The sequence below is a fragment of the Aspergillus uvarum genome, assembly GCF_003184745.1.
Source record: "Aspergillus uvarum CBS 121591 unplaced genomic scaffold BO82scaffold_32, whole genome shotgun sequence".
Taxonomy (NCBI): domain Eukaryota; kingdom Fungi; phylum Ascomycota; class Eurotiomycetes; order Eurotiales; family Aspergillaceae; genus Aspergillus; species Aspergillus uvarum.
The window spans coordinates 91,147-114,618 of NW_020291329.1; the positions used below are offsets into that span (position 1 = coordinate 91,147).

The window sequence follows — 23,472 nt, forward strand, 5'->3', positions numbered from 1 at the left end:
AGCCCAACAGGCCAACGTTCCGAGGTACAAACACCACGGAAAATGAAACGCGTCCATAGCCTCCCAATTGCCCTGACGGCCGGAAACAGCCTCCCGAACCATCCACGCGGCCTGTTTCGCCGCTTGCATCGCTGACTCCGAACGTACCCAGTGGCCCAAAGCCCGAGCCGACCGGTCGCGATCAGTCTGGGTGACCGTCCGACCAAGAATACTGGTCGCGCCCGCTGCGATCTGCAGATCCAATACTTCCGTTTGAAGAGCCAGTTGCGCTGCGCGATACAGCACCAGCGCCGCGCTATGAAAGACTCCCGCGCTGTCCGACGACCCGAGTGGACTATCACTCAGCTTCATCGCCAGCCCGTCCGCATCAAAATCTGCCTTCCATAACTCGTACGAACGGCCCATGCGACGGGTCCAGCTTCCCACGCGATCCGGATCCTCGCCGCGCAGGGTCGTTTGATCCCGACGCTTGAGATCCGCCGACACCGACATCAGGCCGTGCAGAACCACCAGTCGCGCCAGCGGGTTCAATTGTCGCGGTCGCGGAACCGCTGCAGGCGTGATGTAGCCTTTCAAGACGGTCAGAAACAAGGGCTCGGAATCAGGGCTCGAGGCAAAGCTTCTCGCCCAGGCTTCTGCGGTCGGAGCGTTCCAGAGCGCTGACGCGCAGGGTAAAGCGGCGCGGATTTCGAAAGCGGACATGCAGAGTGATTGCGAGAAGAGCACCGCGTGCTGCACGTCCCACATTAAGCAGTGCATGGCCAGCCGCTTCCGCTGCTCGGCCTCCATGGCTTGGTGCCAGCTACTTGCGAGGTCCTCGTCGGATAACGCGGGGGACGCGGTCGAGCGAATCGTGCAGCAGGTGCTGCGTCGAATGAGCTTGATCAGTACGCAGTGGAAGAGCTGCGCTCGTTCGCGTTGCTTGGGACCCGCCCGCATCTTGCCAAAGCAGTCGATGAGCAACATCGCTTGCAAAATCCACAAAGGTGGTTGAGGTGAGAAATCGAGATGGCAGAAGAGCTGAGGTCGCAAGAAGTCATGGATCCCCACGGCCAGCTGATGAGCCTCGCGGCTGCTGTATGTGGCGCCCATGGAGAGGATCGCGCCCAGGAGAATGGGGTCCACGGTGTTGGGATTGAAGGTGGGCGCGTGGATCAGTGGATAGGTCGCATTGAACCGCGTGAAGAAGAGATCGCAGTACTGCTGGAGCGCTGACAGAGAGAGAAGGGCTGAATCCAGGGGCGTAGGCTTGCCATGTAATCCTGACGGCGGATTTCGAGCCACCAAGTCGAGCAGGCCTTGACGGGCTTCTCCTGACAGACATGGGAGGCGGGGTGCTGGAGGGTTGTCTGTGTTTGTGTCCAGTCCGCACAGCCAATCAAGGGAGGTATCCGGGCTACGCTCGACAAACGAGGCTGCCTGCAGCAGGACGGCCGATGGATCGGGGTCTGGAACAGTCCAGGCCAGCATATCTGGTTCGAACGGTATATCGAGGGGAGGAAAGGCGTCGTCCAAAGAAGCCACATCAAACAGCCAGTTGTAGTTGTTCGTCGCGGCAAACGGCATGTTGAAGTCGGTGGCTATCTGATCTTAGTATTGGTTTGCAAGGCAGCAAAGAACGTCTTACCTGTATCGAGATTGAAGAAGTCCTCGATCGAGCCTTGTTCGAAGCTCCAGGATCCATCGGCTGCGTCAAATTGCCCAGGTATAGGCTCAACGTATGGCTCGAAGGGTCCATTCGGAAGCATGGGCGCTAGAAGTGGATCTGCATCATCCAAGGACAGCGTCGTCGGATCACTTGTCGAGCGAGGGGGCGATACTGGCGCCCCAGGGATTTGGTCCGACTCGTGAGAGCTGGTAACGGACAACGCGCACGAGGAGGCCGATGAAAACTCCATCGAAGCGACTGACTCCGAAGCAGAGCACTCCGGCATGTTGTGTCTTGGAGCGCTGGCTCGGGACTGTCGCTTCGGCGGTCGGACAACGATATTACCATTGTCAGCCCGGCGCGTCCTCTTGCGCGTCTCCAGCACTCCCAACCCGGGGCCTCCAGCTTCTTCATCTCGCTTGGCATGGCGTAGGAGATGGCGACTGAGAAGGTCGGGGCGGTGGAAATGTACCGAGCATCGCTCACAGACGTAGCCCTGGCGGGCTTGCTCGTGATTCAAAGCATGGCGTCGCAGATGTTCAGCACGCGTGAAACTTTTGCCGCAGTCGGGCCAGTGGCAGGCGTGGGACTTCATGAGGGGCCATTATCAGCCGGAAGAAAAACGGACACAAAGGATGCGTAGCCAGATCGCCGCCCTCCCCCCAACTCTGAGAAGATTTAAATACCTAGCGAGGTCGGATGCATGGGTGCATGCATGCACGATGGCGCATTGATAAGCGGGGAAGAGAGGGGGTGGCGCTACGCGAATGACAGCCAGCGGATCCTCCCATCTTATCAGCATAGATACGGAGTCAGGGTTTGATATCGGGTCGATAACCAAGTTCACTGGCTTACTTTATCTATCTACTGACGGACTATAGAAAATAGCGCCATTCTGGACTCCGCTCCCCTTCGGCCAAGTGCCGAGTCTCCACGGCCTCTGCTCGCCGTCGCACGCCCTGGCTTCGGTCTCGTCGCCGATTCTCAAGCCTGAAATACACGCTTAACGCCGTTATCACCACGATGGCCACTCCGTTACAGCAACACGTCGCCACGAGAGTAGGGATATATCTATCATGATTAGCTTGGTACTGCTGAGGGTGTCAAGGAACCTACTTGGGGGCATATTCCGTGCGGAAAGTTGCTGCGCTCAGCACTCCGGCCAGGTTTCCTAACCCGACCAGGAAGCCTGTATTGGCCGCGCGGGAGCTTTCGTGCACGTTATTGTTGTTGTGCCAGGCATGGACCAGACACGAGGGGATGTAGGCTCCTGCTGCCATAAGGAAGCAGGCAAAGTACGCCACACCTTTGTTGTTCAGCACGTCGATGGTCGCCAGAATGATCATCCCGATTAGTGACAGGACCAATGAGAAGACCGTGTGGAATCCTCGCTCGCGAAAGTAGTCGGATGACCATGCGACGCACAGCAGCACTACGGCGCCTACTAAATTCGGGGCGACGGTCCAGAGGTTGGTTTTGACGGTCGAGTAGCCGAGACGTCCCACGATCTAGGGGGTCAGCAGTCTTTCTCGCAGATGTGTGACCGTGACTTACCAAGGGAAAGAAGTTCATGGCTGTCGCATAGGCTACTGGATACGTGAAGCAGATCACACACCAGACCAGGAATTTCCAGTCAGAGAACATCTGAAACGCGGTCTTGAGGTTCAGCCCTGTTTCAACCTCAGCCGAGGTGTCGCGCAGGATTCGGGCGGTGGCAGCCGCTCGCTCTCGCTCCGACAAGAACCAGGCCTTTTGAGGTCCGTCGGGTAGACAAAAGAACGAGACAATGCCGGTCAGGAAAGTCATGCTGCCCTCGATAATGAACAGCCACTGCCACCCTTTGACGGCGGGGTCGTTGATCTGGAACACCCCGAAAGAGATGAGTCCGCTGAATGCCGAAGCAAGGACGGCAAAGCACTGTATTATGGCCAGGCGGAAACCCATCTGGTCGCGGGTGTAGAAGAGAGTCAGGTAGAAAGTTGCACCGGCGAAGAAGCCTGCTTCAAAGACACTGAGACGATCAGTAGCCGACCCTGCATGTTTGGGCCGGTCGCTTACCCCAAGATCATCCGCACGGCAATCATGCTGCCAAAGCTCTTCACTGCACATTGGCACAGGGCGAGGATTCCCCATACGACGGTCACTTCGCGGTCAGCTTTGATCCACATCGTGCCAGTGACTGAACCTACTGAACGACAACGTGATGCGACCGGAGTAGCGCTTGAGGAGGAGATTCCATGGCAGGTCGAAAAGACCAAAGGGGATGTAGAAGAGGAGCACGAGCAGCGAATAGTCATTGCCCTTGAGATGGATATCCCCGTCGAGTCCGTCGGTTTTCGCATTGGCCAGGTTGCTCTGCTACAATTAATGTCCAAGGTCCAGCTCAAGCAGAGGGCTGGCCTTACCCGATCCATGCAATCGAAGAAATACATCTATCTAGGTCAGTTTTCTGCAGTCTGGTATGATAGTCTGCATACTCACTAAACAGAGCAAGGGAAGCACAAACATGTCCACCTTCCGCACTGCGACCGGTTAGGGCTGGTCTCGTAGCGCAGCGATCGACATACCAACTGATCTCTCGGCTTCGTGGTCAATATAGACCTCATTTTGGCCGGTCTTCATCTCGGACTCTAATGGCAGAGGCGCACCTTTCTCGGCCTTGTCGATGGATGACATGATGCTGGCAATGGAAGTTACACCGCGCCCCTTGCGATGGCTGGGACGAGGCGGCGAGGTGATATATCCAATAGTGATATCTCCCTTGCATCTGTGGTGTAACCCACCCTGCCTATCGATATCCCTTCTGATAAACCACTATTCCCATTTCGACTTTCCCCGCATCCATGCTATCAGTCTTATCGTAGACGGTGGTCTGGCCTGTTTGTTCCCCATTCTTCGCAGCCCCCACTCTTGTCCGCTGCTGAACTGCTCGCTTCAGATCCCTCGGTATTCGTTCCGAGTATTATCCACGATAGTGACCCCTCAATCAGCGATAATGCCCGCGATAAAGGATATATTCTCTGGACAATGGCAATCAACCCCTCACCCATTCAAGCTCGTGTTTCCCAGCTCAGTCAGCAAGATGTCTCCCAGTGCCCCTCCAATCCTTGATTTCTCCGTGTTCTACGGCGGCGATAGCGCTGCAAAGGCACAGCTTGTCGATCAGATCCGCGAATGCTGTCTGTACAATGGCTTCTTCCAGATCACGGGCCACCGCGTATCGCGCGAGCTCCAGCAGCGCGTCATGAGCTGCACGAAACGATTCTTCGATCTGCCCCTCGAGGAGAAGGTTTTGGTTGACAAGAGTACGTGCTTCGACTGCTTGTTTCTTTCCCATGCTAATGCACAGTTGCGGTAGATCATAACACTTGGAACCGTGGCTACGAGTTGCTCCGATCGCAGATGCTCGAAGTCGGCACCGGGCCCGAGTTGAAAGAGGGATACTACGTGGGCGAGGAGATTCCCGAGGACCACCCCTATTTCGTGCAGAAGAAGCTGAACAGCGGCCCCAACCAGTGGCCGCCCACGGTCCCCGACAAGGAGGAGTTCGAGCGCACGACCATGGAATACTACCACGCGGTGTTCGATCTGGCCAAGGACGTGCTGGGCGCGTTGGCGCTGACGCTCGATGTGTCGGAAGACTACTTCGACCCCTTGACCGACGGGGCGGTCGCCACGATGCGATACCTGCATTACCCGGCCCAGCCGAAGGACGCGGACGAGAAGTTGAACCGGGGGATTGGCGCACACACCGACTTTGGCTGCATTACATTACTGCTGCAGGACGAGGTGGACGGGCTGCAAGTTCTGGACGCGCCGACCGGCGAATGGCTGGATGTAAGTCTCTTGCCTGGGTCTTGCTAGGAAATTGACGAATACTAACGGGGAAAGGTCGAACCCGTGCCCGGCGCCTACGTCGTCAACCTGGGCAACCTGTTCATGCGCATGGCCAACGACCGGTACAAATCCAACATCCACCGGGTGATCAACAAGTCTGGGAGAGAGCGCTACAGCATCCCGTTCTTTTTCAGCGGGAACCCGGATTACCTGTGCGAGTGTCTGCCTAACTGCCGGCAGCCGGCCGAGGACCCCAAGTACCCGCCGATCACGGTCGAGGATATGGTGACGGCGTCGTACAAGGAAAGCTACGGGCGGGCGGAGAGGTACAAGCAGGAGATGAAGGCGAAGATGGAGGTGATGGCGCCGGTGGCGGCTGTTGGGGCGTAGTTCGCTGCCTAGCTTGCGTTGTACATATGAGCCTTTATCAAATCATCTAGGTTAACCCATGTCATTTACGGTACTCTTCCAACCAAGTTTCTACTGCGTTGTTCTCGCCACACCTCGAGACACCTGCATCCCATCCTGCCAATCAGGTGGAGGATGGGTAATAGAGGGACGTGCTATACTGCCTTCAGAAGTGGAGGCTTGATATCAACCCCCCACCCTTGGGAGTCGATAAGATCCCCGTGGCTGTTGCTGCGTAATGCGGAGGTGGTCCATGCACCGCCAGCCCTAACTCAGCGGGTATGGTATTTGAGAGGGTAGCGGGCAGTCGTCGATGCTACAAGACATGATACGTGATCACTTAGTCGTTTATCCCGAGAAGTCTGAAGACAGCACCATGGACAACGTCCAGCAAACCCCTCTCGATATCGAGAGCCAAAGCATCAAGCAGGAGAAAGACACCGCAGACGTGATCCGAGAGTCCCGCCATGAGAATGACAACCACAGCCTCGAAGCCGAAACGAAAGGCGTGATCTTCGACGACCCGGACGTGCAGCAGTTCTACGGCACGTCCACGACGGAAGCATACCGGCTCAAGTCGGAACTGGTCGGGCGATGCATGGAGGAGATCGGGATGGGGCGGTACGCTGCCTCCTGTTCATCGTCAGACGACACGACACTAACGTGCACAGCTTCCAATGGAAACTCTTCGTGGTCACGGGGTTTGGATGGATCGTGGATAACGTACGTCCCCCTCGAGTACACTCCTTCATCCACTGACGAGTCAGTTTGCATCCCAAGGTATCAGCGCCGTGCAACCGCCCATCGAACTCGAATTCCCCGGCATCGTGCAGGTCAGCTACAGCTCGGTCGCCTACTACATCGGCCTGATCCTGGGGGCGTCCTTCTGGGGCATTTCCAGCGATCTGATCGGCCGCAGGCCCGCGTTCAACTGCACGTTGCTCATTGCCGGGATTTTCCTCTGCGGTGCAGCGGGGACGATGAACTTCGTGGGGTTCAGCGCGATGTGGGCGATGGTGGGCACGGCGGCCGGGGGGAATGTGCCGGTGGATAGTATGATCTTTCTGGAGTTTGTGCCGGGGAGGTGAGGTTTTCGAACGTTGATCGTGGTGCGAAGTGTGCTGTGCTGACAGGACAGGACAGTCACCAATGGCTGCTGACTGCGCTCTCTGCGTGGTGGAATCTGGGCCAGCTGATTGTCTCGCTGGTGGCGTGGGTGTTTCTGGCCAACTTCAGCTGTGCGGCGGATTCGACGCCGGAGACGTGTCGTCGGGGGGATAATATGGGGTGGTGAGCTGTCTATCATGAAGCCTCGACACGGCGTGGTGCTAATGCAGTCGGCAGGAGATACACGCTCATAACCCTGGGCGGCCTCTCGCTGGCCTTCACCCTCATCCGCACCTTCGTGTTTACACTCCCCGAGACCCCGCGATACCTCCTCTCCAAGGGCCGCGACCAAGCCGCCGTGGACGCCGTCAACCACGTCGCGACGGCGAACGGCAAACCGCCGCCGTTGACCCTGAGCATGCTGCAGGACATCGACGCCCGACTCGGCATACCAACCACGACGTCGTCCGCCCTGTCGACGACCGAAATCCTCCGCGAGAACATGAAAGACTTCAAGGGGGAACACTACCGCGCTCTCTTCGCCACCAAGTTGCTGAGCAGGCACACCGTGATCATCTGGGGAATCTGGCTGACCATCGGTTCGTGCACCCTTACCGTCAAACCCAACCCCCTCCCCCAGCCATACTGATACCTGAGGAAAAGGAATCGCCTACCCGCTCTATTTCAACTTCCTCCCCTCCTACCTGGCCACGAAATTCACCTCCTCGGCCTCGCTAACCACCACCTACCGCAACTACTGCATCGAATCCGCCGTCGGCGTCGTCGGCCCCTTGTCCGCGGCATACCTGGTCACCACGATCTTCGGCCGCAGATGGATGATGGGCCTCTCGTCCGTCGTCACGGGCGTGTTCCTGTTTGCCTACGTGGGCGTCAGCAACCCCACGTCCTCGTTGGCGTTCGCGTGCGTCACGGGCATGTTGGGGAATTTTGGTGCGTGCCTCCTTTCTTGCTTGGCCCAGTGGAGCTCCGCGACACCTCCTCCTCCTCCTCCATCACGTGTAACACTCATGCTAATGACCCACGGCAGAATACGCAATCATGTACGCCTTCACCCCGGAATCCTTCCCCGCGCCTCACCGCGGCACCGGCACCGGCACGGCGGCGAGCCTGCTGCGCTTCGGCGGCCTGTGCGCCAGTCTCGTCGCCTCGCAGACGGGGTTCACCCCGGCCCCGATCTATGCCTCGGCTGCGCTGTGGGTGGTTGTTGGGGTGGTGTGTTGGGGGTTGCCGTTTGAGACGGCGGGGCATGGCTCGATTTGATAAAGGGGGGATAGGGGGGCTTGGAGCGAGGGACTGGGTGAGGGAAAGGGGTTCGGGGCCCGGGTTATCCGGGGAAGGGTCAGGGGTTTACTGCCGAGTTCGTTGCGAATTGTGTATTGTACAGGGAGTTTTATGCACGCGCGAGAATGGTCATTCCATAGTATGCAGTTTTGTTTGACCTCGGCTGTTTTTTTGACGAGACCTACATTGTGCTGCCTGAGGTGTCCATCTTTTGCTCTCTTTAGTGGTTTGGGTGGCTCCTCCATATGTGGTCACGTGATGTGGGCTTTACTTGGTACTCGGAGAAGTGTGCCGTGCGCAGTGCCATTTGAGCTCTCACCACAGCTTGCTCTGGCTGTAGATTGGGGCCGGGGATGAGGTTGAGGTTGCTGGGGAGCTGAAAGAAAGGGGGGTCCGGGGGTTCTCCCCCGGGACGGTATACCCCCCAGTACTCAAGATTGAGGTCACTGGGAAGTTGCAAGGAGGAGGTGTTCTCCCGGTTTGCATCAGTATATGGATACTTGCTTCGGGATCAAGGGTATTGCATGGTCTTCGGAAATGTGCCACATGCAGTGAAATACATGTGGCAGAAGATGGTTGCATTTCTTATCGGATTGACTATCCAATATGACCACATGAGCCTAACAGCAAAAGTGCTTAACCGACATGATTGAAATAGTGCTTGAGAAGGTGCAAGTATGGGTCTTGCTGGTACGCTGGGCCCGCTGAGGGTGTTTCGACCAACTCTGGCCAGCGGGCGTCATCCGCAGACAGGCCCTGGTTTAGACTTATGCTGGCGCTGTGGGTTTTTCAATCGTCGAGTTCTGATACTTAGTACCAAGCATGGACGCAGCTGTGGACACATCGGATGGAAAAAGAGGAGCATGAAGAATGTCGAAATTTTCTTTTCGCATTCCCCTTTCGGCAACTCCAGCTGCCGATCGCCCACAACCCCATCCGCGTGCTGATCGCTTTTCCACGTTGATGCTCCCAGCTCTAGCTTCGATCCAAGTGCAGGTGTCCACTTCGTTCAGTAGCTCATGCCGATCGCATCTTATCTGATCTATACACCGTGGGACATTGAAGATATCTGGTCGCAGCTTACTTGCGGATGTTGAGTTGGGATGCGGGAAGGAATAAAGCAGGGATAGACAAAGTAAACATTATATTCTATATAGTCATGACATCGATGCGACCGGAGGCAGTGTGGTCGATCGGGGAATAATTCATTGTGATGTTGTTGACCTCGGCGTGCTACACCGGCCGTGGGATGTGGTAGCTGATGCGCTGGGGGAGATGGCTGTAGAAATTGCTAGTCCTCAACCAACAACGTTCGTACTGTCTTCAAACTCATGCCCGGGGTTTCATGCTCCGCCTGCCAAGTCTCGAGAGACTCGCCAAGATCCCCAGTGGAGCGGTCTTTTGCTGCTGCAGTGTCTAATGACACGGCGTGGTCCCAACCAGTTGCATGATGCGTGGTTGGCGTTTGCCCACAACCCTTCTGAGGAAAATAAATTCTATCTTGAATCTCAGTAACGGAGGACTGTCCTATGTGGCTCGACCGAGCAGGACTAGATTGCGGTCCTTGCTGTGCGCGTGTTCGCGGCTCTCCGACCTCAGACTTCGTCTCGTCCGGCCTAAACAGTCGTCACATGGACCTCCCGCTTCACGCTAATCTGCGGCATGTATGTCTCCTTCGGCAATATCGGAACCTGGTCCAGCCCTGTGGAAGAATACCGATCATTACCCGCTTCGACGGTGAAAAAGGTGGTGCCGTACAAACGATCTTCCAAGGGGATGCGGTCCGAGTCCTGCCGCTGGCTCGACTGCAGCGGCATCGACTTGCTGCGCTTGCCGCGCGAGGAGCTGGGCCAGGTGTTCTGGTAGGTCGAGGGGCGGAACTTGCGCAGCAGGGGGCGGAGGGTGGCCATGCTGCCGGCGAAGATCCCCAGGCCGGTCTCGATGTTCGACCAGATGGCGACCGGGGTGGTTTCGTACAGGAAGTCGGTCTTGAGGAGCGTCGGGATGTACGGGATGCGGACAATGACGGCGACGGACGCCCTGGTAGGGATTAGCAGGTGTCTGACAAACGGAACCGGATTGCATACACGCAGGCCATGCTGAGCAGACCAGCCACCGCGATTTTCACATCACTTTGCATCTTCAGCTTCCGAACCAGAAGGATAGGGAGAACCGCGATCGTCATGTCGAACACAGCCGACGTTGCGCTGAAGGCATAGAGCGCATCCATCGCGACGTGTGTGGATATGCAAGTGCCCTTGCCGACCTCCTCAGTGCTAAGACGAAGATACCAAAAGGCCATTGGCTTGCATTGTGTTAGGAGAATTACGAAGAACGCAAACCCAGCAGCGACGACAAGGCCGACGACGACTCCGATGACGATTCGGTGAACTCGGTGAATGGTGATGCGTAGAATGAAAATCGATACGGAGATTTTGCACAAGATGGAGCCAATCGCATAGCCGATGTCGCAATAGAACCAATACTAGAGCAACTCAGTCAGCATCGAGTATCCTGCGTGCTGCATTGTTCGCAGGAGATATACCTTCATAGCGGTCACTCGATGGTGGTTATCCAGTTGAGCGAGGTGTTTGCCCGTCCCCCAAAGACTACCACCAATCATGCAGGCGGAGAAAAAGGCATAGAAGATGTAGGCCAGTACCATAATTCCATCGTCCCAGCCAAACGCCTTGACGATGCGAAAGCGCACATAGCATCGCAGGACAGTCGTGATGGTTGCCAGGGCCAGGAAGACCGCGGCAACCGCACGCACGGCTAAGCTGCGATCTTCGGCCATGGTGGTGAGCAGGGGTGAGAATTTCAGAATCCCAGACTGCCGCGCTGGGCCGGGGAAGACATTTTCTTTATCATCTCAAACACGGCGTGGGCGAAATGACGTTCCCTTCGGGGCAGAGATCAGAAAAAGTGCCTGGCTTGAACCATGGAACACGGGTGTTACAGACCCTCTCCCCTCACCAGTGGTCACTACTCTGCGACCCACTGTCCCATCGGCCGAAGCAGGCTCTTTAACCGCTGATTGGTTTGCCGGCTACAGACGGACTGATTCAAGATTGACTATCGATCGGGATTCCATGCTTGCAGTGGAGCCTTCGCGTGCCCGAGCGCTCGGGTAGAAAAATTTCCCTCCATCCAAAACTCCAGCGCACCACCCAGGAAAGCCGCGGCCTAGGCCCGCCCACGTGGAAAGGTTTGCTGTGGCCCTCGCTACCAGCATCCTGCCATGTTACGGATCCTCTCCTTCCAGATGGTTTGTCGCATTCGCTGCGTTGCAACCCCAGCCGATGCTTGTCCCGGGAAACATCTACCAGGCCCATCTCGGCAATAATTGGCGTGAACGCTGGTGATTACAGCTGAGAATGCACGGATCTTATCACGTAACAGTTAGATTAGTGGAGATGAGAACACGAGAGAATGCGATCTAGCCGTCCTTGATTTCGCTAGTCCGCTAGTATATTGGTAGGCTGTCGCCAGTTATTGGCAAACGTTCATTTGGGCTACTGTCGCATCGTGATCGGAACTCTGGTCTGCGGTTGAGACCCATGTGTTCACGTGGACATGTTCCACCTTTGCACCTGTGGCCAGCGCCGAACTGATAAACATATGATCCAGCTGCTCACTGTTCTGGTCATATAGGTAGGTGTATCGCTCCGTTGCCGCAAGACCAGCGACTTCATCGATCTCCTGCAGGCCCACCTCTGTGAACACGTTGAAAATGTCCGTAAACGAATACTCATTGTAATCTCCGGCCACAATGACTCTAGCGTCGGCTACCTCCGCGAAAAGAGTGCTCACAAAGTCCTGGTTGCACCAAGATGATTAGTGTCAACTAGCTTCGGGGGGAACATGGCAATTTCACCGAGACTTACCGCAATCACACTAAGCTGCGAAGCTCGCTTCTCCACAGCACCGTTGACAGGTGGCCGGAGGTCGCCTTCCAGAGACGTGCTGCCGTACTTGGAGGACAGGTGCACGTTGATGGTGTAGAAGGTGTTCCTCCCATCCGCCCTCTCCCACTGCGCCACCAGGGGCTTCCGACTCGCGTCCCAGGCCTCATTTGTGGGATCAATTAACCCCGGGTTGTAGCTCAACGTGCCTCCGGATTCAACAGCCGTGCCCGCCGTGCTGGTGCCTGGGTTAGCGTCGCGCAGCTGCACGACCTCAGGATTGTACAGGTAAGCACATCGGATATTGCCACCACTTTCGCCGCCGTTAGTGCCATCGACCGGATCGATGTCGAAGAATTCATACTGCACTCCGCCCTGCTCGGCGATCGAGCTGACCAGCGTTGAGAGTGTCACATTGGCCGATACCACTGAGCAAGAATCAGCGTCATGATTTTATCCAACCGAGATAGGAAGCACATACCACCGTCATTTGTCGAACCATCATTATCCTGAATCTCTTGGAGAAAGACGATATCTGGGCTTTGCAGCTGATTTGCAATATGGCCAGCGACGCCAGGGAGCGTCGACGAGTCCGGCCCCAGGTTGTCCACATTGTAATCGCCAAAGGTGATCTTACATTTCTTATTCGAGACCAACGCGGTCTTGGGTATTTCGGTCGCGTTCGATGTTGTCACGGACAACGCGGTCGACGGTAGCAGGGCGTAGTAGCCGTACGCCTGAGTGATGATGCCGGTGATATCCCCGAGCGTATCTCCCAACTTGACGTCGGTCGGGTTCTTGCTTCCATCAAGAGGCGAGCCGATGATTAGTGCTTCGGGGTTAGAGTCTAACGACACACGAGTCAGTGATCAAAGCTCTTGATGAAAGGGCTCGGAGCAACCTACCATTGGCAGTCATCGTCAACCCTCCACGTTCATTCTTCCCTGAGACTGTCCAGTCCCCGATGACCCAAGTATCGCCGTACGAACTGGCCTTCGAGATGGCTGTCAGACCCGACAAGCTAACAAACTCTCCGCTGAGACTCTGCCAGAAATCCATCCCGTAAGCGGTGGTATCTAAGACCGGATTGGCCGTCGAGAGCTGGCTGCTGTTTCCTGGCAGGCTGAACGGGTCCCCGTTGTCGAGCGATGTGAACTGCTCTGTGGGAGGGCTCCGTCCCTTTCCACCGATCACAATGGGAGTCACCGTGTTGCCGCTTGAGACCACCGTGATGTCGGTCGCGGACTCGATCTCGGTCAGGTAGACATAGCTTGACGTGGACCGATACTCTGTGACCTTGCCGCTCAGGGTTACGATGTCTCCCACGGTGACGCTCGTGGTCGCGCTGCTTCCATAGACATAGACCGAGTTCGAGGTCTTGTCGTCAGAATCGGGACTGGTGGAGCGCAGATAGAACCCAGAGGAACCTTTGGCAGTCACCAGACCCTCAAGACCAGTGACCTGAGTCCCGGCATATGGAGAGATGTACCGCTCCCCAGTGATCTCGTTGATGGTGACTGCGACCGCGGTCTGCACGAGCAATGCGACCGTGGAAAGTGAGGGAGTGCGCATCTTGTGAAATGGCGGTCTTGGTGTGTGCTTCATTGATCTGAGTACTAGATAGCAGCCATCACGGTGGTTTATATGTGCTTCCAGAGAAGCAGTGTCTCATGATGGCAGATGAGAGGGGAAGTGTTTGCGCTTGCGAAAGTGAGAGTTGGACCAGTGAGGGGAAATGATAACACCCACGTTCCCCTTGAGCAATGCTGCAGCCAAGAAGGCAGGGGACTCGGGACGATGTTACCTCACTCGGGAGCCGGCGGAATTCTAAGATTAAGAATGTATAGCACAGGCTGATATAACTCCCTGCCATTTCATTTATAACTTCATTTATGACTATCTAAATCCTGCACGGTACCTTATCAACAACACCTTGGCACTCCTCAACTCTGCATAAGAATCATCACGCTAAAAACACACCATTCAACAGACCAAGCTTCTCACCCAGTTATGCGCCCACATTTCTGCAGGCTGACAACTAGCGCCGAACTACCCATGCAGGTACTATAGACGGCTATCAGGGTGATGCATTTCCGTAATCTTGCACCTGAAGACCATCGGGCAGCGCCGCTTCCGCATGTTTATCACATTCTCGAGCATACTTCCCAGCATCTAGTTGCGCCCAACATCCTGCTTCAGAGACACGATGCGGTTCAGCACGACGCGGTCTTCTGTGGAATCCGAATCGACAGCCTAAGATATTATTAGCAAACGGTCATCCAGCAATCATGAAAGAGTGACTCACGAAGTAGGCCACACGCATGCCCTGGAAACGGACACTCTCCGGTCCACTCTTGCCCTTCTCCTTCTCGCCGGCAGCCTCCGGCCAAGGAGCCCTCCGACGGACCTCATCGAAGCCCGCCTCAATCAGAGCATCCTTGTAGATGGTCTCACTGTTGGGGTTGATATCCTTCAAGAAGCCACCCTCGGCAGCACCGGGGTCCTCCGACTTGAAGAGCGGGTCGTGGATGCGAACCTCCACCTTGCGCGAGTTATCTGGGACCCACTGGATGTAGGTCTTGGGTTTACCGCCCTCCTTATCCCAAACAGCGCGAATCTCGGTGACCTTACCGTCAGCATCCTTGGTGAAAGTGGTGGCCTTGACGGGGTAGGGTGCGCGCCAGAGACCGACGCTCTTGCCGGGGGCCAGACGGAAGTAGCCCTTGGCATCCTCCTCGCGGAAATCGGACCGATCGATGTAAATCGTCTTGGTCAGGCGAATCTCGTGAGTGCCCATAGCAGGGTTCTTGGGGGAGAAAGGAATATCGCAGTTGAGCTGGCCATCCTCAACCGTCTCGAAGTCCTCAATGACCACCGGAACAGGGTCGATCACAAGCATCAACCGGGGAACACGGCTCTCGAGGTATGTCCGAACCGTCTGCTCAAAGCGCGAGATCTTGATCAGACTAAGGGCAGTGGTCACACCAAGTTCGTTGATGAAGGAGAGGATCGCCTCCGGGGGCACACCACGACGGCGAAGAGCAATCAGCGTGTACAGGCGGGGATCATCCCAGCCGCGGACGTATCCGTCGTCCACCAGCTTCTTCAGCTTACGTTTCGACATGACGGTACCACTGACGTTCAAGCGACCGTATTCGCGCTGCATGGGCTCGTAGACGCCCAGTGTGCTGTTCAGCCACTCATAGGAAGTGCGGGAAAGCTGAAACTCGGTCGTGCACAGACTGTGCGTAATGTTCTCGAAGCTATCACACAGACAGTGGGCCTAGTGCAGTGTTAGCAAACATCATCAAACATGCTAGACCTTTACATACGAAATCGTAGGTGGGGTAAATGCACCACTCGTTCTTGGTGCGGAAGTGCTCCTGCTTGAGAATGCGGTATGCGGCCAGATCCCACATCTGAGGGTTGGGGTCCTCAATGTCCTGGAGCATGCGCAAGAAAGCGGTCTGGGGCTCGTATTTGCCAGCCTTCATATCCCGGAATTTCTGGAGGTTTGTCTCGACATCCTGCTCGGCGTGCTTGCAGCGATATCTGGGGCCGTGGTTCTCTCCTCCACGCTGAAGCTTAATCTCGGTGTCGCTGCAGTGGCAAACGTAGGCTCTGCCCATGGTGATCAATTTCTCAGCCTGGTCGTAGAGCTTCTGGAAGTTGTCGCTCGAATGGGTGATAGCGGTCGGCTTGAAGCCTGTGAATCGACCCTGTCAGCACACACAATTCACCACCTCGATGTGCGCCTCATACCTAGCCACTGAATGATCTCCTCAATAGCCACAAAGTATTTCTCCTCCTCAGCCTCCGGGTTGGTATCATCGAATCTAATCATTAGTCGCGTTGCTCACTCGAGTCGGGCACGATGGGAGGAATACCTAAGGATCTTCGCAATCGTTAGCAGCACCCCCCATTCCAATCCAAAATCGAACATACCGTCTTTCCACCATAATGTCTAGCGAAACCAAAGTTGACAGCGATCGCCTTCGCGTGACCCAGATGCAAGTATCCATTGGGCTCCGGAGGAAACCGCGTCAACGGCAAAACAGGCCGCTCCTTGTGGACCGCAGCCAGGAAACCCTGCTTGAACATGGCATCCGGGTCAATCTGCTCCTCCTCGGGCTTGGGGGCAGCCACAGGCTTGGGGGTGGCCGCGGTCTGCTTGGGAGCAGCGGCCGCGTTGGCCGCCTTCGCCGCCTTTTTGGCACGCTTCTGCAACCGCTTCTTCAGCTCTCCCTTGGAGACCATCTCACCGGTCTCCTCATCGAGCTGAAGCTTGGCCGTCGCTTCAACGACAGCGTCCGTCATGATGGGCAATTGGTCTAAAGGAATCGAGGATAAGAGGACAAAGGTCGCGTGGTGACGGTGCTGAACGACAAAAGATTGGACTTATCGGCGGGGTGGAGGGGAAACTTTCCCGTGCGTGGCTTATGTCATCCGTTGGGTGTAGATCACGTGGTGAGGCTCCGATAAGCGCCCAATTGATCTCCTTATCGTGGACCTCGACAACTTCAGTTCTGATTACTGTTTAGTTGTCACGTCGTGCAAGTAATTGACCTCGGATTGATTGTTTGATATACTCTCTATAATAGCAAACTCCAATCTTGACGGTTCTCTACAATGAGTATCTGCGTCATTTTCACGTTGTACTAACCAGGACACTGCCACCATGACTCATCCCGGGTGATTCAAATACATATCGTGGTGTGCCTTTGGCTTCGGCAGGAACATTCCACTTATATGACTCAACGTTCTACAAAGTCCATGACGAACTCTACCAAAGGGACCTTGATCTTAACTCTGTTGCTAAGAAATAAATAGTTGACTCATGTAAGCGCAATTGACTGGCTAAAGCGTGTCACCGCATGGGTATCTATCGTGTCCAAATCATCAATATGTACGAGACAAGAACGTAACTTTTATCTTGGCGACACACTATGTCGGGCTTTACGGATCGCGCAATTGCCCAAGCGCGTGAGTTCGGCCACGAAGTCTGCCACCATTGTCATATGTGCCGCTTCGTTATCTTTCAGGCGTTGTAGACGAAAGCCCTTGATGAGGTCGGGGACTGAGCCAAGAAGTTTAAGGTCTTCCTCCGCACGCGGGTCGAGTGGAAATAGTAGGATGTTGCAAAATATTGTAAGGATAGCAGACATGGGGTAGAAGGTGATCATCCTGTAGGTTATTAGGGTAAATAGTCAATTGACAGTGGCGAGTGTGAGATATAGGAAGCAAGACAAAGGCACTCACCAGAACGCCTCGGGAAATATTGAATCGATAGTCGGGCGCAGAAACAGCAAGGTGGAGCGACTTGCCTCCACCGCAAGTAACATGCTCGAGTTGATCCCCTCCATGACCCCAGTATCGGTGTTCGCCCAGGATTGACAGCGACCCGCCGCTCGATGGATCGTCACCATCAGATAGTGGTATTCCAGCCGCGAGACTATAGCTTGCATGCGAAGAAAGGGATTCTCATGAGTTTCGAAGGAATGCCCTAGGGATGGGCGGAACTTGGGCGGAACGTCCATGCGCCACCGCTCCAGCTCGTCGTCGAGCTCGCGAATATCCTGCAAGAGCTGGGCATCGGACTTGAGCAGGGACTTGGAGGAGTACAGTGCCCGATAGGCCTTTGACTTGATCACAGTCATCCGTAGGTCGGCCGGCGAGTGAGGGATACCAATATCATCAAACATGGATCTGTCGGCGCCTTCGTCTTCAAGATATTGTATCTGCATGTAATTGGCGGGTAGAGAGAGGTTGCAATATTCGTCATCAATGATCGGCGGCTGACCCGATCGGAGACAGATCTCCTTGTCATGGGTATAGCAAAGCCAGAACAAGTTCCGCAGCTGTTTGTGATAACGCCAAACTCGATCCTCGAAATCGTGTGGTGACGGGGGAGCCGGTCGCTCATTTGGTAACAGCTGGGCTCCTAAAGAAAACATGACTCGGCAACACATGGCGTGACATTGATTGGCAGCTTGGAGTTGACCAGAGAAGACTCGATTCATGGTCTTGACAAGTCAGCGTGCTTTGTACTCTTTATTCAGAGAATTTCAAATCGCACAAGAAATGTACACAGACCAGCATTAACATTGTTTGAAAGGTGGACAGGCTGACGTTGTTCATGATTTGAGGCAAAAGGTTCTGTGCTTTGACCGCATAGACGTCCGCGTCCACCGCAGGGAGGTTATCTTGAGGCCGGAGGATCATTGACATAAGTGCCAGGAATGTCATCACACACGTTTTAGCGCTGATCATCTCCACCGGTGGAGGCCCGTGGCATGGGGAATAGGCGAGGTCGACAGTCTCTCTGAAAAGTAAGGAATCGATAAGAGGAAAAATGAACCGGATGAAAGAAGAAAAGTACTGCTGGACATATTCATCTACGACGGATCGGTCCGGAAGATCGGGGACACCCGCATAGCCATGCAGTGTATGTGAGAAGGAACTGGGTGACTGTGGTGTCGGTCGTTGAGGCTGAGAGGGCCAAAGGCTGTTGGATCTCTTGTCTTCGCCGGTGCGTGACTGCACCCATTCCTGACCGTCAAGCGAGAGGCTTGGAATACCATTGTACGAGTTTAAGTCGCCCACATAGTGACCTGCGAAGTGTATCTTGCCGAAGCACAGACCACTGTTAGAACGAGGCATGTAGTCGCTGGCGGAGGGACCATTGGCCGACGTCCGTGGGGGGCCGAAACAAGCGGCCGAGTCCGATGGCCAGGACCCTTGGGAGATCAGCGAGGTACAATTACGTTGGTGCTCATTGGTCGGCATAGATCGCACCAGAAGCTGCTCCAGCTTCGTTACTCTGTCCTCGAGGTCTTCCCCGGGTGGAGGCTGATGTCGGGGGGGGCTGCCAGGATGTTAGACGACTTGGAAATGATCCGCATCGCACGATACATACTGAGTCATGGGATTGGGCTCATTGGCGGCTCTCTTGCGCTTACTACCCCCGATGGGCCTATTGAAAGTGCAGTCCAGATCATGGTGGCGGCACCAGTTGCATGGAATGGATGGATCACACTGGATCTGAAGAGCGGTCAGGCAGGTTACCGAAGTAGCAGCAAGAGGATGGATATTTACTTTTCTCCGGTGACACGAGTCACAGGCCCGGGCCGTGCGGCGCAAAGGGGGCGCCGAGGGGGCACGCTCACCACCATCCGAGGATGGAGTGGAGGTGGACATCTGCATGAATGAGGGCTCAAGGGTCTGTCTGGAGCAGCAATGGACCAATTGACATCAACGGAAATTGTCCGGAGCCATACCAAGCTCGGGGATAGAGGGGTATAGGACAGAGCTAGGATGGATGGCCGAGAGATTGAGTGGGATGCAGACTCGGTGTGCGAGTGTGAGAGGTCGGAGGCAGAAACAGGCCCGCCAGCGGCCCGCTGACTCATGCCGCTGACTCAGTCTAGCACAGCCCAGCACCAATCATCGCTCACTCCGAGCATCCACTGTCGAAGCGGAGGCCTTCCCCTACTCAAGGTGGAAATTAGTCCCGCGTTGTCCGAGTAAACTGATGGTGGAGCTTAAACCAGATTTGGCACTTTATACCCATGGTTTGCGCTAGGTCCTCGACGTCCAGACCTGTTCTTCAAGACAGGGTGGTCCCTGCATCAAGCGTAGACATTCCTTAAGCTGGTCGTCCAACACACGGATATGGAAAGTATGCATGCCAGGTGGTGCTTAGGACCACATGAAGGTTCGAGACGAGATAATCAAAAATATCTCAGAATCTTTTGTAATTTTCATAGTGTTTTCTAACAGGGTGATCTTTAAATTTTGATTTTTATATAAAAATAAAGATTCTGTTATAATTGAAAATCATTCTTCTATCTCTGGTTAAATTTGAAGAAAAAAGACGAAAATGAAGAATCCAAAGTGCACTAGTAGGCTGTACGGACAAGCAAAAGAGCTGATAGCTCTTAGCATCAAAAAAGCATACTAGTGACTTTCATCGACATTTCCAGGACAATCGATGAAGATTACTGAAGATACAAGCCTACAAAGCACAAAGAATGTTAGACAGCCATATAGCTTCTGCTATATTCCCCAGGAGATAGTGCAAGGTAGCTTAGTACACGAGTGGATGAACCACAAGTTTAAGGATATTTTTCACTTCTCCGAGCTGTAAAAACTCCCATCCGAGCATCCCCAATTTTCAAGAAATTTCCTCACTTCTGTAAGCTGCAGAGAATTTTCCATCCGAGCATGACCTATTTATTTAGCCTTTTGCTTCTTGTCGCGGGTCATCTCATCGGTGCCAGGCTTGACCAGGTGGCGGGGACACATGTGAGGAGACCGATCCTCCGGCTCCCTTTTCGCGGGACTGCATCTCACATTGGTGCCCGCGCGTGCCTGGCATTGGATGAATTTCGAGTCTTTCTGGCAGCCACAAGTGTGCTCAACGTAATACTGGGTGCACATTTTGACTGACTGAATCCCAGTTAGACTCGAGAACAAGTTGTTTTCTTGAAGAGGTAATACTTACTTTTTGGGCTCAGATGGATGGATCCTTGAGACTTGACAAAGGCTTCCGGCTCTCCAGGACTGTATTTAGATTCATTAGTGCCCACAGATCATCAGCGTTGGCTTTCTCAGACTTACTTTGAATATCTTTGATAGACTAGAATCTAGTAGGACAAAGAAGCTCTTCTGGGCAGTTTGCGATGTAGCTAGATTGGGGGGGGGGGATGAAGAGATGGACTAGATGTTTGGGTAGATAAATGAGCTTGTGGGTGTTGATGATCAGGTCAGGGGTTGAGTTGTAGAGGAAGGCATTCAACACAGAAGTAACAGAGAAAAGGTCAGGTCAAAAGACTCAGGTTTGTTCACATTATCAGAGTAAGAGATCCACATCTCTTTTTCTGTTGACATTCACTAGAACAAGTGTGTTACAACTTCTCACAGCTTCTCCTTGACGCTGCCTATCCTGCCACTGCCTAACTTTCACTAGCCAACATCAGTCTTGAGATTTCGACAGCAAGACTCAAAAGGTCTTGTCTTGGGCGGTGATAAGACAACTTGAAGGTATGAGATTATTACAACAACCACCGGTTGAAGCTAACGAAACTTTGAATACTTAGCAAAGTGCCCAGTGCGAAAATGGGTAACTCCCCAGAGATCAAGTTACTCAACAACTGTTGCGACAAGAAGACCGAAAGCTACTTCCGTCTTCTGGTTGATGACAAGCAGATCAAATACCTTACTGTCGAGCCGGGAACCTACAAGAATGCTGAGATGTGCTTTCCTCCAACTCTGTACACCGTACTTCCCAGGTTTCCTGCTGGAAATTGGAACGATGGTGTTGTGGCCAAAGACGAAGACGGTCGCCCCTACTTTACATCCATCAACCTGACTGAGTTTCCCGGCGTCGAGAACACCTGGCATGAAACCTTTATCGACTATATGGACGTTAAGCTGGATGAACGTCTGCATGGTGAAACTCATGAGGCCAAATGTCCACAGTTTGACGAAACGGTGATCGCGAAATATAAGCCCTGGCACTTTTACATGCATTTCATGGAGAACGAGACTACAGTCTATCAGTTGTTGGACGGCCGTGGCATTGGGCCTCGGTTCCTTGGCCATTTGACTGAATATGGTCGTGTTATTGGATTTTTGATCGAACGAATTCCCGATGCACGCCACGCTGGACCTGAAGATATTGATCTCTGCAGGGAAACTTTGTCTCGGCTACATGCTTTGGGACTTCATCACGGAGATACAAACCGACACAACTTTCTCATCAGCAATGGAAAGGCTATCCTGATCGATTTCGAGTTCACCAAAAAGTGTGATGATGAAGACATGCTCCAACAGGAGATGGAGGGTTTGCCCGCTCGTCTCGCCGATCCTTCACATGGAGGAGGTCGCGGTTCTACAGAAATCTTTTATGGGACTTACGAAGAGATGATGGATCCAGACTGTTTCTAAAAAACCTGTGAACCTTGTCATGAATGGATCTGGCTGTTGACTTTCAACTTTGTCTGCTTACTTCTGTGTTCATGATTGATATGATGACTGTACCTTTCTTTACTTGTCCACATTTATAATGGTTCAAGATAACTCTTTAGTTACTTGGTGCATATCTACAATCATCAAAAGATATCTACACCATGTTTCCAGTAGTCCAAAAACCCCGGGGTTCTACTTCTGATACTCATCCTGCCACCGCACGCGCTGCACAAACTCCAACAGCTCCCTAAGCTTCCTATTTGATACGGGCGCCTCTCTACCCACCAACTCCCTCGTAACCGGCACCCCAGGACAGACCCTCGCCAAAAACGCCTGCGTCGATGGCTCAAAATTTGTCATCTCATCATTGACCGCATTGAACACCTGAAACCCCAGCCCATCAACAACCAGCCCCCTCTCCACCATCCCCCCTAGATCCCTTGCATCCGTATACGCCCAACCATGCACCTTCCACTCCTCCGGCCGCTCCACATACCCCCTGAACTTCTCCGGGAATTCCTCCGGACTCACCACCGCCCCAAACCGATACACATAGACATCTGTCCCGGGAAACCGCCTCGCAAACCCAGCAGCCGTCTGCTCCCCACACACCTTCGAGATGGCATACGCATCCATCGGCTGCGCGGGGACGCACTCATCCACAGGGAAGGAAGCGTAATCGACATCGCCCTCTGCGAACGCCACCCCGTAGACACAGATGGACGACGCCAGGAGAATCTTGCGGATGCCCATGTGACAGGCGGCTTCGAGGACGTTGTAGAAGGCCAGCACGTTTCCGCGATACGTCTCGTTGTCGGGGACGATCATGTTGCGCGCGTAGCCGGCGAGGTGGATCACAGCATGGGGGGTCTGGTGGAGCGGTTCGCGGAAGGGCTCGGTCAGCGCGAAGTGCGAGTGGAAGGCGCTGTGGACTTGGCCGGTGTCAGTGAGGTCGACGCGGATGGTGTGCACCCGGGCGGCGAGCGGGGCTGGGAGCGGGTGCAGATCGAGGTTCAGGATCGTGTAGTTCTGGCTGAGGAGGTGAGCGATGATGAACTGGCCGGCTTTGCCGGAGCCACCCGTTATGATGATGCGTTTGGACATGGTGGTTTGGGTTGATATGCTGCGATGGTTGAGGAATTGAGGTGCCAGTGGACTACGTGGTGGTTTTGTTGATATGGAGGGGAGGAGATGCGGGGTTGTGGGGGTTGCGGGGGTTTGCCGGAATGGGCGGTATGTTTATTTACTAGGTACCCGCGGACGATGATGGCTTGAAACCTGAAAGAGATAGTTACC

The 23,472-nt window shown here is 54.4% G+C and overlaps 8 protein-coding genes across 8 annotated transcripts; 2 read left to right on the forward strand and 6 right to left on the reverse strand.

Moving 5' to 3' along the window:
• Positions 1-347: 347 nt before the first annotated feature.
• On the reverse strand, positions 348-4,270 carry BO82DRAFT_375132 (MFS transporter/fungal specific transcription factor domain-containing protein; the record flags this gene model as incomplete). The annotated part of the gene is made up of 11 exons (XM_025637462.1): positions 348-374; positions 511-1,580; positions 1,628-1,854; positions 1,894-2,237; positions 2,605-2,719; positions 2,765-3,156; positions 3,203-3,659; positions 3,707-3,803; positions 3,838-4,003; positions 4,130-4,170; positions 4,216-4,270. 11 exons carry the CDS (start codon positions 4,268-4,270, stop codon positions 348-350), a joined length of 2,991 nt encoding a protein of 996 aa, XP_025491164.1.
• Positions 4,271-4,730: 460 nt separating this feature from the next.
• BO82DRAFT_285000 (Clavaminate synthase-like protein) lies at positions 4,731-8,281 on the forward strand (the record flags this gene model as incomplete). Its single annotated transcript, XM_025631481.1, has 11 exons — positions 4,731-4,953; positions 5,007-5,485; positions 5,540-5,863; positions 5,963-6,032; positions 6,352-6,514; positions 6,565-6,616; positions 6,661-6,977; positions 7,037-7,183; positions 7,238-7,599; positions 7,664-7,951; positions 8,049-8,281. 11 exons carry the CDS (start codon positions 4,731-4,733, stop codon positions 8,279-8,281), a joined length of 2,658 nt encoding a protein of 885 aa, XP_025491165.1.
• Positions 8,282-9,458: 1,177 nt separating this feature from the next.
• On the reverse strand, positions 9,459-11,199 carry BO82DRAFT_336882 (uncharacterized protein). Its single transcript, XM_025633371.1, has 3 exons — positions 10,848-11,199; positions 10,390-10,787; positions 9,459-10,342 (listed from the first exon to the last, which is right to left on the reverse strand). The coding sequence occupies exons 1-3, from the start codon at positions 11,097-11,099 to the stop codon at positions 9,919-9,921; spliced, it is 1,074 nt and encodes a 357-aa protein (XP_025491166.1). The 5' UTR covers positions 11,100-11,199; the 3' UTR covers positions 9,459-9,918.
• A 508-nt stretch (positions 11,200-11,707) lies between these two features.
• Positions 11,708-13,858, reverse strand: BO82DRAFT_392657 (endonuclease/exonuclease/phosphatase family protein). Its single transcript, XM_025638632.1, has 4 exons — positions 13,113-13,858; positions 12,689-13,054; positions 12,190-12,635; positions 11,708-12,121 (listed from the first exon to the last, which is right to left on the reverse strand). The coding sequence occupies exons 1-4, from the start codon at positions 13,810-13,812 to the stop codon at positions 11,795-11,797; spliced, it is 1,839 nt and encodes a 612-aa protein (XP_025491167.1). The 5' UTR covers positions 13,813-13,858; the 3' UTR covers positions 11,708-11,794.
• A 210-nt stretch (positions 13,859-14,068) lies between these two features.
• On the reverse strand, positions 14,069-16,582 carry BO82DRAFT_354957 (glutamine--tRNA ligase). Its single transcript, XM_025635319.1, has 6 exons — positions 16,153-16,582; positions 16,095-16,102; positions 15,970-16,043; positions 15,540-15,913; positions 14,513-15,490; positions 14,069-14,460 (listed from the first exon to the last, which is right to left on the reverse strand). Exons 1-6 carry the CDS (start codon positions 16,522-16,524, stop codon positions 14,380-14,382), a joined length of 1,887 nt encoding a protein of 628 aa, XP_025491168.1. The 5' UTR covers positions 16,525-16,582; the 3' UTR covers positions 14,069-14,379.
• A 372-nt stretch (positions 16,583-16,954) lies between these two features.
• Positions 16,955-19,534, reverse strand: BO82DRAFT_97565 (uncharacterized protein). The gene is made up of 5 exons (XM_025641715.1): positions 19,303-19,534; positions 19,124-19,248; positions 18,301-19,072; positions 17,467-18,230; positions 16,955-17,391 (listed from the first exon to the last, which is right to left on the reverse strand). The coding sequence occupies exons 1-5, from the start codon at positions 19,408-19,410 to the stop codon at positions 17,136-17,138; spliced, it is 2,025 nt and encodes a 674-aa protein (XP_025491169.1). The 5' UTR covers positions 19,411-19,534; the 3' UTR covers positions 16,955-17,135.
• A 1,790-nt stretch (positions 19,535-21,324) lies between these two features.
• Positions 21,325-22,155, forward strand: BO82DRAFT_402837 (alpha-galactosidase A precursor; the record flags this gene model as incomplete). Its single annotated transcript, XM_025639348.1, has 1 exon — positions 21,325-22,155. The coding sequence occupies one exon, from the start codon at positions 21,325-21,327 to the stop codon at positions 22,153-22,155; it is 831 nt and encodes a 276-aa protein (XP_025491170.1).
• A 167-nt stretch (positions 22,156-22,322) lies between these two features.
• Positions 22,323-23,375, reverse strand: BO82DRAFT_392660 (NAD-dependent epimerase/dehydratase family protein). The gene has a single exon (XM_025638633.1). It carries the CDS (start codon positions 23,278-23,280, stop codon positions 22,369-22,371), a length of 912 nt encoding a protein of 303 aa, XP_025491171.1. The 5' UTR covers positions 23,281-23,375; the 3' UTR covers positions 22,323-22,368.
• Between the last annotated feature and the right edge of the window lie 97 nt (positions 23,376-23,472).